General features: G+C 46.8%; 5 protein-coding genes and 1 non-coding gene across 6 annotated transcripts; 3 read left to right on the top strand and 3 right to left on the bottom strand.

Moving 5' to 3' along the window:
- Positions 1-288: 288 nt before the first annotated feature.
- On the bottom strand, positions 289-360 carry Trnaa-cgc (transfer RNA alanine (anticodon CGC)). Its single transcript has one exon. It is a non-coding gene; the product is annotated as a tRNA-Ala (tRNA).
- Positions 361-436: 76 nt separating this feature from the next.
- Positions 437-5,401, bottom strand: LOC120954708 (uncharacterized). The gene is made up of 3 exons (XM_040374868.2): positions 5,308-5,401; positions 4,410-5,240; positions 437-4,337 (listed from the first exon to the last, which is right to left on the bottom strand). The coding sequence occupies exons 2-3, from the start codon at positions 4,930-4,932 to the stop codon at positions 508-510; spliced, it is 4,353 nt and encodes a 1,450-aa protein (XP_040230802.2). The 5' UTR covers positions 4,933-5,240; positions 5,308-5,401; the 3' UTR covers positions 437-507.
- Positions 5,402-5,649: 248 nt separating this feature from the next.
- Positions 5,650-7,830, bottom strand: LOC120954710 (protein LTV1 homolog). The gene is made up of 5 exons (XM_040374870.2): positions 7,683-7,830; positions 7,405-7,584; positions 6,421-7,217; positions 6,093-6,353; positions 5,650-6,021 (listed from the first exon to the last, which is right to left on the bottom strand). The coding sequence occupies exons 1-5, from the start codon at positions 7,683-7,685 to the stop codon at positions 5,775-5,777; spliced, it is 1,488 nt and encodes a 495-aa protein (XP_040230804.2). The 5' UTR covers positions 7,686-7,830; the 3' UTR covers positions 5,650-5,774.
- Positions 7,831-9,213: 1,383 nt separating this feature from the next.
- On the top strand, positions 9,214-9,821 carry LOC120958243 (protein PET100 homolog, mitochondrial). The gene is made up of 2 exons (XM_040380891.2): positions 9,214-9,394; positions 9,462-9,821. Exon 2 carries the CDS (start codon positions 9,477-9,479, stop codon positions 9,723-9,725), a length of 249 nt encoding a protein of 82 aa, XP_040236825.1. The 5' UTR covers positions 9,214-9,394; positions 9,462-9,476; the 3' UTR covers positions 9,726-9,821.
- Positions 9,822-9,922: 101 nt separating this feature from the next.
- Positions 9,923-12,250, top strand: LOC120958242 (testis-expressed protein 10). The gene is made up of 2 exons (XM_040380890.2): positions 9,923-10,853; positions 10,923-12,250. The coding sequence occupies exons 1-2, from the start codon at positions 10,069-10,071 to the stop codon at positions 12,187-12,189; spliced, it is 2,052 nt and encodes a 683-aa protein (XP_040236824.2). The 5' UTR covers positions 9,923-10,068; the 3' UTR covers positions 12,190-12,250.
- Positions 12,251-13,068: 818 nt separating this feature from the next.
- LOC120956421 (retinoblastoma-binding protein 5 homolog) lies at positions 13,069-15,108 on the top strand. Its single transcript, XM_040377878.2, has 5 exons — positions 13,069-13,206; positions 13,285-13,712; positions 13,797-13,978; positions 14,050-14,169; positions 14,239-15,108. The coding sequence occupies exons 1-5, from the start codon at positions 13,188-13,190 to the stop codon at positions 15,011-15,013; spliced, it is 1,524 nt and encodes a 507-aa protein (XP_040233812.1). The 5' UTR covers positions 13,069-13,187; the 3' UTR covers positions 15,014-15,108.
- Positions 15,109-16,187: the final 1,079 nt, after the last annotated feature.

The following is a 16,187-nucleotide window of genomic DNA, read 5'->3' on the forward strand; positions in this document are numbered from 1 at the left end:
TCGTTGGATTTTATGTTTGGAAAAGAAACCAATATTTCCACAAATCATTAGTATTTGGCAATCAACTACACTCTGTTTCGCTGACAATTTGTGATTTGTTAATGAAAAATTAGAAGACAAAAATTATCTCATGATTTTCCAATTCTGCGTACAGAATAGTTCAAATTGACACCTTCATGTTGCGATAGATTATTAAGATAAATTGCTTATTTACGCGTTCGCATTGTAAAACAGAAACATCGTTCACCATAATCGCGTCCAGGTACATCAAAAGATGAAAAAAAGATATGGAGATGCCGGGGATTGAACCCGGGACTTCTCACATGCGAAGCGAGCGCTCTACCACTGAGCTACATCCCCGTTGTGAAGGGAGGGCGTCTAGAGCCGACCGGGTGCCCAAGCACAACCACAGCTGATTAGAATAGGAACGTCAAACTTCTATTTCCAACGCGAATCATTTTATTTTTATTATCAGTTCTTTCAAATGTACTTCATTTGTATGTTGCTTCAATTATTTCCATCCTCACCACTATCTCCCGCAATCATATCCGCTGTTTTACCATCATCGTCCACCAAATCCGTGGGAAAGTGTAGTTTCTTCACCAAATACTCAACCATTCTGGGCCGTTTTTCGATGGTAAATTTGTGCAGCAGCGTTGCATTACGATGCTGTTGGAACCGATAATTATATGCACTCTGCAGCCTAGCGCCACGCTGTATCAGCTGCTCAGCGATCGTCAAATGTTCAGCTTCCAGTGCGACTACCAGTGGTGTGCGGCGAAATTTGTCTTCCGCCTCATGATCAACCTGCGCATCGTCCAACAGCAGTTTCGAGATGCTGGTCAAATTGTTCAGTGCCGCCATGTGCAAACAATTCATGCCGAGAATGTTCTTTGCATTACGATCTGCACCCCGTTCGAGCAGCAATTGTGCCATAGAGCGATCGTTCGAAATTACCGCTATCATTAGTGGGCTGCGCTGTAGGAAGTCCGTCGCGGACAGGTAGTCCGGCTGACGATCTATGAGCAGCTTTAAAATATCTCTCTTTCCGAGCAGACAGGCATGCAGCACGTGCTCTGGTCGTACCGTTACTCCAGCGGTTGTTAGCAAATAGTTGATCTGGTACGACGTTTGATCAGTATCGATCGCAATACTTAAGGCTGATCGTTTATCTTTTGTGATCGTATTTACGTCAAGATGCGGAATCGATAGAACCAGCGATAGGATGCTCCGTTTCCCACCATGCACGGCACAGTGCCAGGCCGTGTAGTTGTTTTCATTTTGAAACAAACCATTCGCACCATTCTGCAGCAGCAGTTGCGCTGCTTCATAGTGTCCCGTAGCGCATGCAACCATAAAGGGAGTGAAACAATATTCGCTACTGATGGAATCGACCGAAAAGTTTCGATCTATGTTATCATTCGCCAACAGGTAGCGTAGAAAGTGTATCCTGTTTAAACGAGCCGCTAGATGAAGCAGTTCTCCTCGCTGTACATCGTACCCGAATTGCAGGTGCAGCGTCAAGGACAATTCATAATTATTCTCCTCAATGGCTGCCCGGAGTGGATTGTTAAGGAAAGCGTCCATCTGGGCAGCTACGATTCGACCTATGTCTGCTGGAAATCGGTCCAGTAGCTGGCAACCGTTACGCATCGCTACAGTTTGCACGACTTTCGGCTCAATCCAAGGATCCGCACCGTGATCGAGTAGCATTTCCGCGATCACGTCGTCATGGTATCGAACAGCGATCAGCAATGGGAGATCACCGAATGCATTCTTTGCTTTCAGCAGGTTCTTATACCGCAGCATCACAAACTGCAACAGCTCCAAATCTCCACGTAAAACCGCCCAATGAAGAACCGTGTTACCTAGGTGATCTTTCAAATCCAGAAACCATTCCGATGGCAATAAGCGTAAAAGCTGTTGTACAAAAGTGGCAGAATGTCGCACGAAAATGGAGGACAGTTCCGTGCTCATTAACTGTTTCATTGCATCCTCGCTTGTTTTATGCCATAGCGCCTGTACCGCATCAATCAATCCGTACTTTAATGCCAATCGAGCACAGAACACCTGCGGGCTGCCGATCAGTATTTCTATCTTTTTGATGAGCTCCGTGTCGTGGAAATAGTTTATTAGAAGATAGAAAAGGTTCAACCCGTTCGGCCGATAGTCCAGCAGTTGAGCTATAAAGCGGTCCGGATTCCCTTCCAGCGCTACCGACACTACTTCCCGATCGAGACACGTACGGCTCATGAGCAGCAGATTGGCCACGTTTGATTCCGGCTCCCGAAGCCGCTGCTCTAAGGTATGCGTGTGAAAGTTGGTGACGATTCCGAAAAACTCTTCCTGCTCCATTGTCCATTCGGTTTGTCGTTGAAATATTTCTGCAAATTGTGCCTGCTCATTAACAGCTCTCGGTTGTCCCTTACACGGTGCCACTTTATCCGTTGCAGTACCATACAATTTCAACCGATTTTCAACTAAGTAGCGTGCATTTTGTACAACCGCCTTGGTGCAGGGCGTAAGCGTATCGTACGCTAGAAAGTCATGAGCCAAATAGTTTCGCAGGTTTCGCCCCGTTATCACTGGTACGGTCATCGCTAGGTCGCTCATGTTGTCACGAAACACGCTCAAGTTGCAAACTATTTCAGCAGCTTCCAGTAGGCAGTACTCCAGCGCTTGTTCATCCGTCTGGGAAGCTAAGCTGCCCGTCAAACGGTCGGAATGGCTTAAAATTTGCTCCATAGTGTCAAGCAGCCCGTCAAACATTCGCTGAAGCACTTGTTCGTCTGTTTTGCGAAGGTTCTTCAATCGCTCCAACACATCCCGCACATTGTCCTGCCGGCCTGCACGGCGATCCTTCACTATCTCTTTCAACACCCGGTACTTGTTATCTAGCACAAACACATTCTGGTAGTAGCTTTTGGCTAGGCGACGGTTTACGAACTGCACGTACTCGTCGTCGTCGAGCGGAAGGTTAAGCGATTGCATCGTTTTTACCGTCACATCCAGGGCTACATCGGATCGCTGCTCGGTACGGCCTAGCAGCGTATCCAACCCACTGAACTGTTCCTTAGCCAGCCGGGTCCAGATGGCGCCCCACATGTAGCGTCGCGTTTCGTCCGTTTCACCCATTTGTAGATGCGCCAACAGCTCCCGAGCGTACATCAAATCCGTTTTCTGCACCAGCTTGTGGCGCTTGGCAAGTTCGGTGCGGGATAGTATCCAGTCGGCGATTTGTCGTACGCGCTCCAGTGACGACGACGGTTGGCGGATATAACTTTCCAGCAGGAAAAAATCATCGATCGTGCGCCCAAGCGTCGCGTTCTCTGCGCGTATCACATCGATGCGGAGCTGTAGCTCTTTGCCGATGTACTCCAGATCGGTTCGGGTGGCCGTGTTAAGCAGCTCGGAGGGCTTCGAAGAGTCCAGCATGTGCTGTATCAGCAGCTTAGCTTCGGTCAGCTGCTCGGGGCGGAACGTTTCTATCAGTTTGCCTTTGAATTCCGTGCCAACGAAAGCGATGTAGCTGCGCAGTGCTTCGATCGTTTTGAAGCTCTTCAAGTACGCCAAATAGCGGCGGTAAATGAGTAGATTCTGTTGCGTCTGTGTGTACACAAACCACCGGCGAGCTTCTCGTAGGTTAGTTTCTATTTTCTGAAACACCAACCCGATCTGATCGCAGCTTTCTGCTTCCAGTTCTAGTTTGGCAAGCGAATAGCCATGGCTAAAGAATTGCCTCAAATCTTTCGTTCGCTCGGCCAGCACTTCCGACGTGATCAGCTGCAGGATGCGATCGAGTTTTACCGTGATGTTGGGCGACTCGCGCGTACTTTTGATCATCTCTCCGATCACTTGCAGTGTGCGTTTAATCGCCCGTATACGTACCGGCGAGGGAATGGGCCGGTGCATGTGCGGAGGATCACTGCAGGCATCTTCCCTTATGCCGTCGATGTACTTGAGCACCTTGCGGATGGAAAAGTGTTGCTTCATGATGTAGTATGTTTCGTACAATTCTTTAAACGTTGCTCTCGATCGCTTTCGATGATCCCAATCTATAGTTTTCTCATACTGAGCTTTTAGCGTTTGCTGCACTGGCAGTGGCAATTTTTCAAAAGGAATATCCCTTTTTAAGCTCTCCAATGTGGATCTATTTAAACTGTTTAACTGCATCTGTATGTAAGTTCGAATGCGTTTCGGCACGCTAGCGAGCTGCTTTCCGGCAGCAGAATGCCATACTTGTTGAACATATTGTACGTAACATTGCAGATCGATCGCCGGCTTCTGTTCATTGGTCAAGGCATTTCGAATCAGTTTTAAAAAGCGAATCAGTCGTTCTAAAATAAAAGTAAGAAATGCATCATCATAATGTAACATATTTGCGCACGCTTTTCCAAACACTCACTTACCTATATCGATGGTAAAGGCGTAAATTTCGAACCCATTGATCGCTTGACCCGTAACCAGCTTTAAGAACACGGCAATACAAAACTGCATCTGCAGCAGTGGCAGCTTGCGTAGATGTGTTTTCAGAAAGAACACATGCGCGTAAACATGCCGCAGACGAAGCACCAGCAGATCATCCACATCTGTGTACGAGTCCACCTGGTGCTGGCACACAATCAGATCAATGCACTTCACCATGTGCGCAATGCGCTGCTGCGCTACATCCATGCTCTTGGTGGTGGAGCTGCTTTCGCCACCTTGATAAGCAATTGCAGCGTTCCGATAGCTTGCCTTCACCAGCTCGTACTCGACAAAGTGTATCATTTCGTCCGATAAGGGTATGTTACGATGTTTCAATTCGGCGTACGCACGAGACAATTGCGCATGACAATCCGCATCGTTGCTGTTGCGCGTAAAAATCTCCTTTAATTGATCAACGTTTCCACCGAGAATAGCCGTTTGCATTGTTTTGTACATTGTAGCCATTTGAAATTGACACGTGTTGAGGTGACTGGTTCCTTTAAATCACAAGCTTCTGTCCGTTACAGATCGCACTCAAACCACGACTGCGCACAGTTTATTGGGTTTTGAAGCGGCGTGATATCAGCGGCTTTGCGACTTGGGTTTGTTTGCATTGTAATCGATGTATGAATTATCTGGCGAGATATCGAGCCGGATGCTACTTGCTGATGCGTGCTTGTTCGATTGCCATGATTGCATTCTTTAGGTGCTTTCAACTTGTTTGTCATGGTTTGAAAGAGTTTATGCTGAACAAAGAAATATCCTTACATGATCTACGGTTTATGATTAACAAAAATCAATAAAACGATAGATAACAAAAAAAAAAACAATTATTCTTACCTAAGGCATAAAATAACCGGGAATCACTAAGGTTCGGGTTTCCCTGCCGGCTATAGCACTTACACACACTGTAACACTGGGCACTAAAATAACAAACGATGAATCATCATCGAGGGTCTTGTTTTGATAGGATCACTATGGCACAACGATTGGTCAAAATTTTAAATTAAATATTAAATTTGTTAGTTAGTGCGGTTTTATAAATTCCATAAAAGCTGTTCCAATGTGAATTAAAAACTGTTTAATTTACCACTTACCACCCTTCCGTAATAATCATTCAGTGATATGAAGTATTAACTGTAAATTCTCAAAAATAATCGAATGCTAATGCACTAAAAACCATTCCGTTTTTACAAGATATTTCGCTTTATGTAAATAGCAAAGCAAAACACATTTCAATATAAGTAACATACATGGAGAACAAGCTTACATTACACGAGCCGATAGCAGGCGATCGTGCGAAACTTTCAAACAATCTTTTGGCCTGCGTTCATGCGGCAGTTGATCTTGTTTTTCTCCTGCAGTTGCTTCTCGTGCTTAAATGCCAGCGTGTTTGCCTTGCGCTCTATCCTGCGTTCGGAGCGGTATTCTTTCAGCAACTTTTTGCGCTCCCGCTTTTCCTCGGGCGTTTCATCCTTGGGCCGGATCGAGAGTACACTTAGCGTGGAAATAACGCTTCCATCGCAGAGCGATTTCGGACCGGCAGGTTTTTCACTGGAAAACAATGGAATGGGAATGATTAGCTACATGGAAGGGGCAAAACGTAAGCGACAAACGAAAATTACCTTCCTCCCTGCTCCAGCCGGGCAATGGATTTCATCGTCAGCTTACCGCCCTCTGCACCGAGCACATTTTCCGGCAGTCCCGTTTTCGGATTGATGAGAATTTTGCGTGCCTTTTTGGGTTCCTGTATCAGCTTCGGATGGTTGTAGATGTTGCTGTACGTGGAAAGGATACTTTCACAGTCCCATTTTTTCTGTTCCCCATCCTCAACCTGCATTGCGACCTCCTCCTCCTCGGAATTATCATCCTGCAGCTGCGTTAGACTGTTGGAAATAATAATAAAAAAAGTTAGTTTGTACACAACTTTAGTCCATTGCAGCTCCACCTTACCGCTCTCGGATCCATTGCTTTTCATACTCGGCATCGTATACGGCATCACGTTCGCGCTTGAATTCAGCCGCACAACGCAACAGCACATCATCGTTCGGATCCACGTGCCCTTCGATTTCCTCACAGTCCAGTGGACCCACCTCCGGATCGTCGTACTGTTCGAAGAACTTCTCGAAACGATCATCCAGCAGCGTCAGCTGCTCGTTACGTCGGATCACGCTGCTAGACATGGAGTACTCCGTGAAACGAGACTTTGTTTCCTCCCGCCCGTACCGATCATCAAGCGGGCCCAGCCCATCCCGCTCCTCTGTGTCCGAATAATCGCCCTCCATCTCGTCCGAATCGAACTCGTGTTCACCCCCTTCCTCATCGAACCAATCCTCACCATCGTCGTCTTCGTCACCGCCGGCCCCGGGCTGCATTGCAAGCTCCATGAAATTATCCTCCAGCTGATTGTCCGGATTATTGAAGTCGAAATCTTCGTCCAGCGCAGCCACCACGTCTGGATCCCAGTCGGGACGGGGTCCGCGCGTAACTTCGGCCGCTTTCTTCATGAGGCCATCCTTTTCCTCAAACTCGGAAGCAAACACAGAGCTTGGCAGTTTGATGCGCGACACTTCTTCCACGCCATTTTCTTCCCCTGTGTCAGCTGCTGGCTTGGGGGATGGTTTCCCCGCCACCGGTTCCCAAACAACCTCATTGCGGCCCGGTTCCCGCAGATGCTGCAGGTAGTCGTAATCGTCGTCGAAGAAAATGCCAAACTTTGCCTGCTCCTTCTTACGCTTGGCAGCGTCAATCTGGAATGGGTACAAGAAAATTGTAAATTAGAATCAGAAACATATCCAGATCACTTCCGAGCATCCTATTTACAGCAACGTTCTTGCGATTCGAAGCCGCTTCCAACATAGGAACAGGCAACTAGAAGCAAAATCCGCTGTTTTCCCTCAATTTTCCCCCTTAGCTAATGTCAACACTACCACTCACCTTTCCTTCCGCTACCGGTCGGTTACTGTTCGCGATCAAGCTCGCGTACTTGGGCGGCACTCTGACCGGTACCAGCACATGCTGAGGGGCCGTCTCGTCCACGTACAGTGGATCGTGCTGGCTTCGGTTCACCAACCGGAACGTGACCGCCGTCTTCTTGTCGATAAACTTTTTCTTTCCCTGCAAGCAAGTACGATTGTCGGGCATTGGTTAAGACGGCCAGCAACATAGGATTGGTGTGGTAAGACGGTACACTTCAGTTGAATGTCTATGCTTACCATGGTTGTTGAGGAAAAGTTGCACCTTTAACAAGCGATAAGCTCTTTGCGGGATAGAAAATACCGAAGAAAATCCGATTTTTTCTAGCACCCCGACACAAAACTCGCGTGTTTGCAATCAAGGTGTTTTTAGAAAAGAAAAGGAAATGTCAAACGTGCTGCGCAGCCAAAGTGGCCAGATTATTTTTGCGGTTTTCGGTAGGTGCATCAAAATTTTATCGGTAGTTTTCGGTAGGAGTTTAACCACGCGGCTACATGAGGTGAAATATACAGCGAAATGAACTATTTGACAGGTGAAATATCTGACGGATAAAGTATCACAGCAACCAGCTGATGTGCAATGTAAATAAATAACGTGTACACAATCGCAATTCAATCCTTAAAATAACTTCAATATCAAGTATTTCGTCAATTTTCAGTCAACAATTTATCATTTCTTGCAACTAGGGAATGTTCCGCTTAGAAAGATATTCTTTTTAAGGGAATTTCGAAAGCGGATATTGTATCTCCCCTTTCGTAACTCGTAACTCTTTAGCTGTATCTGTCAGATATTTAACCTGTCAAATAGTTCATTTCGCTGTATATTTCACCTCGTGTAGCCGCACGGTAAGATTTTTCCGGTAGTTTTCGGTAGGCTTTGAAGTGTTGAGCGGGGGGGGGGGGGGGGGGAGTTGTCGGAGATGGAAGCTAATCTGTCCCACGAAGACCAGCACGAGAAAATAACATCTTTTATTTATTAAAAGGAGATAGTTTAGATTTAGTTCATAGCGGTCACGTGAGGCCTTTCTGAAGTGTCGATCTGAAAATTGTACTAGGGAATTTAATCCAACAAATCGTTGGGACTCTAGCAGCAATTGAACGCGACATCGAACATGAAAAATATATGGGATTTTACATGTTCGATGTGATAACCCACAAATCGAACATGTGAAGTCCTATACATTTTTCATGTTCGATGTCGTGTTCTGTTGCTGCTAGAGCGCCGGGTTACATTATCTGTCAAATTGCATATAAAATTTTATCAGCGCGTTCGACTTCTTGAAGTGCAGACATGGGCCTTAGTTGTCTCTGTTGATCTCCTGGTTCTAGTTGCTAGTGATTTCCATATAGAGTTTTATACATTAAGTGATTTGGGAAATGGTTATATGACTTTTTGGTTAGTATTACAAAAAAATCTTTCGGAACAAGGTGGAATGTATAATGAGGTGTAGTTATAGCGGTTTTGGCGATCCCCCCCCTGGGCTCCGATTTTGACAGATGGTTTTCCGCTTGTATATGTATTGATGGATTGTTTACGTTTTGCATGGTTAATATTTGGTGGAGATCAATTTGGGTGAATATTTTAGTTTGTTAGGACACTGCCCGTGATTTAAAATGGAAATTTTCCTTCGAGAACTTGAAGCGTTCGCCAAACGCGGAAAACTAACTGTCAGTTTTCTTCGTCGATTCTTCTTCCACCTAGCTGTCAAAACGGGCTTATAACTTGACCTGATATCTTTACGGTCCTTGTTTCGGAAGGATAAATGAAAAATCGGTAGTTTTAGGGGGCTCATCTGTGAATTGGTAGGCATATCAAAAATCGGTAGGAATACAGATAAATCGGTATTTCTGGTCACTCTGTGCGCAGCTGAAACTGCAACAACAACAAGAAAAACAACAATCAAAACACACACACGCGAAGGAGGTGCATTGCTTGTGAAATTAATATTTATGTAAGTTTTGTGATACAAATCGTGCCCAACAGCAGCTTCGATAACCTCAGATGCATTGTAATTTTAGCATCGATCGTACAGAATGGGCGGCTGGGCGTTGGAAATCGGAAAAATGGCCCTCTACATGACCTTCCCGGTGGCAATGTTCCACTGGTTCAATCAGCCGGAATATTTCGAGAAGTGGGTGACCGATACGAGACGGCAGCTGTACCCACCGGAAAACCCACAGCACCGGGCTGAGATCGAGAAGTGCATCCGCAACGTACGGGACCGCCACGATCAGGAGCTGCTGAAGGCACTGGAAGAGATGGAGAATAAGGAAAAGAAATAATCGACTGTGCCGCTGCAATCATTCTTCGCAATGTATATAATCTGTTTTTCGTTAGAATAAAATTAAAGCTAGTAGTCGCTATGATGTTGAGCTCAATACATGTTGTCGTTTTATGTTGAAAAATTGTGATAAATTTTTTTGTAAAAGTATCAAAACTATATTGCCCAGTCAAAAAAGTGTATCAAACATCCAACAAATTAGTTCAGCCCGGTGAAAAAGATCAGAATGTTGATCAAACGATGTCAAAATAGCACGTGCGCGGTCTGTTTACTTGCATTCGTACACTTGCCGGTGTTGCAGGTTTTCGTTTCGGTTGGAATTTCCTCAAAAAGTAGCCGTAAAAATGGGTGGAAGCTCGAAAAAGTTCAAAAAAGCAGAAAAATCCAAGATCAAACTAAAGGGAGCCAAACTCCCGAAAGGTGCCAATGTGACGAAAACAAACTTCAAAGTGCGCAAAATAGTCGTACCGGATCAGCTGAAGCAGCGTAATCTGACCAACGCAGCGGTACTGTCCAACAAAAACTTAACCCTGAAGGATTGCCTCGCCAAACTGAAGCTCAACAATGTGTCGTCCAAAATCGAAGGACTGCGCGGAGTGCGAGAAATCATCACGAAAATGCCGTCGGAGCTGCACCGGATGCTCAGCTCGGTGGTCAAAGACGTCTCCAGCCTTTCCATCGACATTGAGCACGATGTGCGGAGGGACGCGTACAAAACACTCGGATGCATACTGGCCGCTTGTGGGCAGTCCGTGATGGTTCCGTTCTATGAGGTGCTGTTGTCCTTTCTGCGCTGCAGCATGACCCACATTCAGTCGCGAATCCAGGAAGATTCGCTCCTGCTGCTGGATGTACTGCTCCAGTACCTGCCGGAGCTGGTTGTGGCCAACCGGGACAAGATACTGCCGCAGTTTTTGGACATGATTTCGAAGCTGAGAACGGAATCCAAACCGGGCCGCACGCTGACGATCAATCTCGACAAGCAGTCGACAAGTACGCGGTGGCGCGTGAAGGTGCTCTCGCGGTTGACGGGAATATTGAAAATTCTTATCGACAGCAAGCGGACAAAAAATGAAACAGCAGAGCCGCTAGAGGAAGCTGTTTCGCTGGCGGAAGATGTAGATAATCCGTAAGAATAATGTTACATGCTCCTACGACATGGTAAAATTACTAACAACAATATTCCTCCTATTGTTAGGTTTGCTTCCAAGGTACCCGATTATCAACCGGACAAAGCGGTACAAATCAATTACACGTTCGATAGAGCCAGCACAATGTTTTTACCAATCCAAAAGCGTCACCTCTATACGACCTGCCCGATGGATGTGTTGTTCCGCAAGACGACCGGCACGGATAAAGACCTCTCGCTGGGCGATCGGGTCGATGACGGCCGCAAGCTCAAGATGTACGTGGAGATGCTGATGCCAGTGCTGTTTGAATCCTGGCTAGAGGTCCGACCAACCGGTACCGGTGCGGAACCGGGACAGGAGCACGCCCTAACGCAGGAAGCGGCCGCCACGCTCGAACTGTTGATGGCCATTTTCATACAGCTTTGGGATTTGACCGTTCAGTACTGCGGTGAAACAAACAACGACGATATGAAACGCTGGTTCCGGGAGGAGTACGGTGCCAAATTCTGTACCCACATTCTCGGCGGCTTCCCGTACTACCAGTCCGGCACGGAGACGAAAAGCCAACAGCCCAAGCGATCCAAAACGACGGCTCCGATTTTGAGCGAAAAAACGGTCGATGATCACTGCTATCGGCATAACTTCAACATCTGCTACTTTTACTGCTGCCTGCATGAGCAGTTCCGCGGAGGGAAGAAAAAGTCCCAGCCGTACACGAAAATTGTCGAGTACGTGAAGCGGTGCGTAATGAACTGGAAGTTCCGCGGTGCCGAAGCAACGAACCTGTTGCTGCAAGTCCTGCGCTACATGCTACTCGAGACCGACTGTATGGCGGTTAATCAGGAAACGCGCACGCTGCTCCAAACGCTGCTGGAGGTGTACATAACGGCGAAGCTGCCGCAGGAAATCCGCAACCGCATTTTGGTGCTGTTTTGTGACATTATCGTGGGCAGCGATTCGCTATGGCGCCGGTACGGCCAGGAGCTGTTTACGCTCTGGCTCAAGATGTTGCCCAACTTGCTGTGCAAACCGTCGATCGATATGGAGGTGCTGAAGGCGCTGCTTTGTCTGGGGCAGCGTGGCAACGTACCGTTCCTGGAGGTGCTAGAAGCGAATGCGAAGCAGATTGTGGCGAACATGGAAACGATTCGTGTTACGAATGAAGCGGAACAGGGCGAAGGCTTTGTACTGATATGTAATTTACTGTTCTATGTTCGCAAACGGGAACTGATCAGAGAGTTGATCGATTTCGATGCGCTGGGACTGAAGGACGCTACGCAAAGGGAACGCTTGTGTAGTACGCTAGAACTTAAGCTAGGAATGTTACAGGAGTAAGTAATACAAATATCAGTAAAAATGATAAGAAATAAAAAAAAATCAAAGAAATTCATAACAACGCGCTTTTTAATTTTATTTTTCGAATGACAAACATTTTGTTGCAGCCTGTACAATCTGGCAACACTGCCACAGTGTATACGCTAGTGATGGGAAAATGTTCCGGAACAAATTGAGTGGATCGAATCCGTTCACTCATTGAGAGGTGCAGATCCACTCTAACGGCCGGGGTACATTTTCCTTACTAGCTAGTGTAATTTCGATTTTCACTACCATATCCGGTGGCGGCTGGTGGAAGCTTTTTTTGGTCATCGAGTCTCAAATGTATGCGGATCTCAAATGTAAGTAGTTTTTTCACCGTCTTTTATGCTAAAATGGCTGAAATACTTACACAACATATTTATCTATCAATTATAAAGCTTTTCCAGTCCATTTTAAGTATAAAACATGGAAAAATAACATTTTTCCCCGAGTTACGTGACACTCTAACTATGTGAATTTTTAGTTTTGACAGTTCATATGTCAAATTGGTACAATTTCTTCAAAAAATTTCCAATTCAAAATAAATTGCAGTTTTGCTAAAAGTTTGAAATGGCTAAAATAACAGATATAACCGAATTTTCTCCACGAATTGTACGAAATAAGTAGTAATGGATATTGAATTAGTAAAACACATCATAAATAACTTTTTATCATTCATAGTTTGGCTGAAAAACGTGATATTCGACTTACGTGAAAACCAAAGATAAGCGAATGTCCTTGGAACGCATTATTCGCGTAACTCTGCGAAAGACTGTACTCGAAGTGAATAGTGGAACCGTTCCACTAGGTTCGCACGTAATGTCCCATCACTATCATATCTACGCCAAGCGTTTGTTTACATCATCTAGCGTTTGTTGATTTGTTGTTGCCGCCGCTGTTGTTTTTGCAAGCCACCGTTTGTGGCGTGTTTTGTGGTGTTTCCGCGTTAAAAAGCGCACCAAGCGCATGCTAAAGCGATGAATCTGGAACTACTTGGTACGAGGGTAAGCTAGCAGCTAAAGAACCCATTCGCTAATCATTCTTTTCTCCCCCTCACCACAACCGCATTTGTAGAATCGTTCGGGCAAAACTATCCGGAAGAATTTGATGGCTCGCTGGACTGCATCTCGCTCGCGGTGACGTGCGCTTTCAACAAGTACGGCACCCTGCTAGCCGTTGGCTGTAACGATGGGCGCGTGGTCATCTGGGACTTTCTGACGCGCGGCATCGCAAAGATCATTTCCGCCCACGTACACCCGGTGTGCAGCTTGTGCTGGTCGCGCAATGGCCACAAGCTGCTGTCCGCCTCGACCGACAACAACGTGTGCATCTGGGACGTGCTTAGTGGGGACTGCGAGCAGAAGTATCGGTTTCCGTCGCCGATCCTGAAGGTACAGTTCCATCCGCGCAATGACAACAAGTTCCTGGTGTGTCCGATGCGCTACGCCGCTATATTGGTGGACGTCGGCGGTAAGCACGAGTGTTTGCCGCTGGATAATGATGTAAGTCGGGAAGGGCTCAAGGCTTTTGGGGGCGAGGGCAGTCAACATGGAATTGCGGCTTTTTTGCTTTTTTTTATTTTCCAGGGCGATTTAAACATTGTCGCTGCGTTTGATCGTCGCGGAGAACACATCTATACCGGTAATGCGAAAGGAAAGATTCTGGTGCTGAACGCTAACACGCTCGAAATTGTGGCCAGCTTTAAGATTGTGCTGGGAAGTTCCAGCGTTACCGCCGTTAAGAGCATAGAATTTGCCCGACGAGGAGAGTAAGTGTCTCCGTGACGGAGGCGGGGGAGTAGTTTAACCCTTTGTTTTCTAATCTTTGTTTTCTCCGTAGAGCGTTTCTCGTGAACACTTCCGACCGTGTCATACGCGTGTACGACTCCAAGGAGGTGGTGACGTGCGGGAAGGACGGCGAACCGGAACCGATACAGAAGCTGCAAGATCTTGTAAACAAGTACGTATAAGATTGCCATTTTCAAGCAAATAACCGCTATTGACCACTGCTCTTCCCTATTCGCTACAGAACCACGTGGAAAAAGTGTTGCTTTTCGGGCGACGGTGAGTACATCTGTGCCGGAAGTGCTCGCCAGCACGCCCTCTACGTGTGGGAGAAATCGATCGGCAATCTCGTTAAGATCCTGCACGGTACCAAGGGCGAGCTGCTGCTCGACGTGGTCTGGCATCCGGTGCGGCCAATCATTGCCAGCATCAGCTCCGGGCTGGTGTCGATCTGGGCCCAGAACCAGGTGGAAAATTGGTCCGCCTTTGCGCCCGATTTTAAGGAGCTGGACGAGAACGTAGAGTACGAGGAGCGAGAGTCGGAGTTTGACATTACTGACGAGGACAAATCGGTCGACCTGGCGGCGGAATCGAAACAGGACGAGGAGGTGGAGGTGGACGTCGTGTCGGCCGAGCCGATTGCCGCCTTCTGCAGCTCCGACGAGGAATACGAGGATGAGCATGCGCTTCAGTTTCTGCCGATGGCACCGGAGGTGGAAGACCCGGAGGATGGCTGGGGCTCGCAGGACAATGACACGCTTGGGGGAGGTGGAGGCGCTGCAGGTTTCGGTGCTTCGGTAGGAGCGCTCGGTGGTGGTAGCGGTGCCGGCAGTGGTGGAGGTGGGTCGGATTCGATGAAGGAAAACGAACCTTCGATGAAGAAGCGTAAAACGAGCCAGTACGAGATAGCACTGGACAATGCACCGATCGACGACGTGCATCCGTTGCTGCAGAACAAAACGAACAAAGACAAACAGTCGACCACGAGCAAGAAAGCAGCTGGACGTCCGCGGAAATGAACGACGGGCTTTGGGAATAATGCCGTTGCCGAGTGTTTGTTGGCCGTGAAAATGTAAAGTGCAAAAAATGGAAAATACATCTTTTTAAATCTCAATCATCAATTGCACAGTTTGTATATCCCATCAGCTTACGCCGGTACAGAACGTATTCTGAATGCTGTTTGTTACTTAGGCCAACCTACACAAAACGATGGTGCCGAAACCCATCTAGGTCTTGGAACAGTTTCCCTTCCTGTTTTAGTTTAGAAATTGATCGTTATTCTAGAATCAATTTTGCTTCAGATCCTGAACCTATTGCGAGCGTACACACGTGCCGCCCAAATAAGCCTAAGTTATACAACAACATTACGAAAAAGTCTGTTCCATCGCGTTCCATCGTCCACCCGACGATTACCAAACCGAACCGAATAGTTGTGTTCTTTAAGCATGTGTGCGTATTTGGTAGCAGCAGTTGTACTGCTTACCTGTCGTATGCCGCTGTGATACCGAGGCGCATAGGCAACGCATCTAGAGGACATGTGTAGCCGTGAGGAAACTTTTATGTGTCTCTTTTACCTTGTCCTTCCCTTCATATCCTGATTAGTGAAGCATACATACCTTTCAGGTACGTTCAAAGTATAATAATAAGTTCTATCCCTTTTACGTTAATAGTGAAGATAGAATCGTGTCCAGCTATCGGTTGTCCATTCGGGTATGGGCAATCCCGTGAGCGTCGTGTGTACATAGACATTCAACCCGATATAGATCGGTAATCTATTCGGCTTCTGAAACAATCAGTAATGGGAGACATGAAGCTTTCGTCGGAATCGATTCCAGCTAGCTCCGAAGTTTTCTGGAATCGATTCCGGATAGTAGGTCCGGAATTACAGAAGCCATTTCTGATTTCGGAGCCAATTCCGATTACGATTCCGGATCCGATTATGATTCCCGATCCAATTCCGTATCCAATTTCGGAGCCGATTCCAATTTCGGAATCGATTCGGGAGCCAACTCCAGAATCGTCTCCGGATTCCACTCGGGAATCGGCTTCGGAGTCAACTTCGGAATCAGCTCCAGTATCGTAATCGGTTTCTGAATTGATTTCGAACCCGAAATCAGAATCAGGTAGGTTCGATTCCGAGCTCCCACCATTAGATACAATCCTCACCCCTATTCCGTTTATAGAACAGTGCCC

Source organism: Anopheles coluzzii, chromosome 3, assembly GCF_943734685.1.
Source record: "Anopheles coluzzii chromosome 3, AcolN3, whole genome shotgun sequence".
In the NCBI taxonomy this organism is placed as follows: domain Eukaryota; kingdom Metazoa; phylum Arthropoda; class Insecta; order Diptera; family Culicidae; genus Anopheles; species Anopheles coluzzii.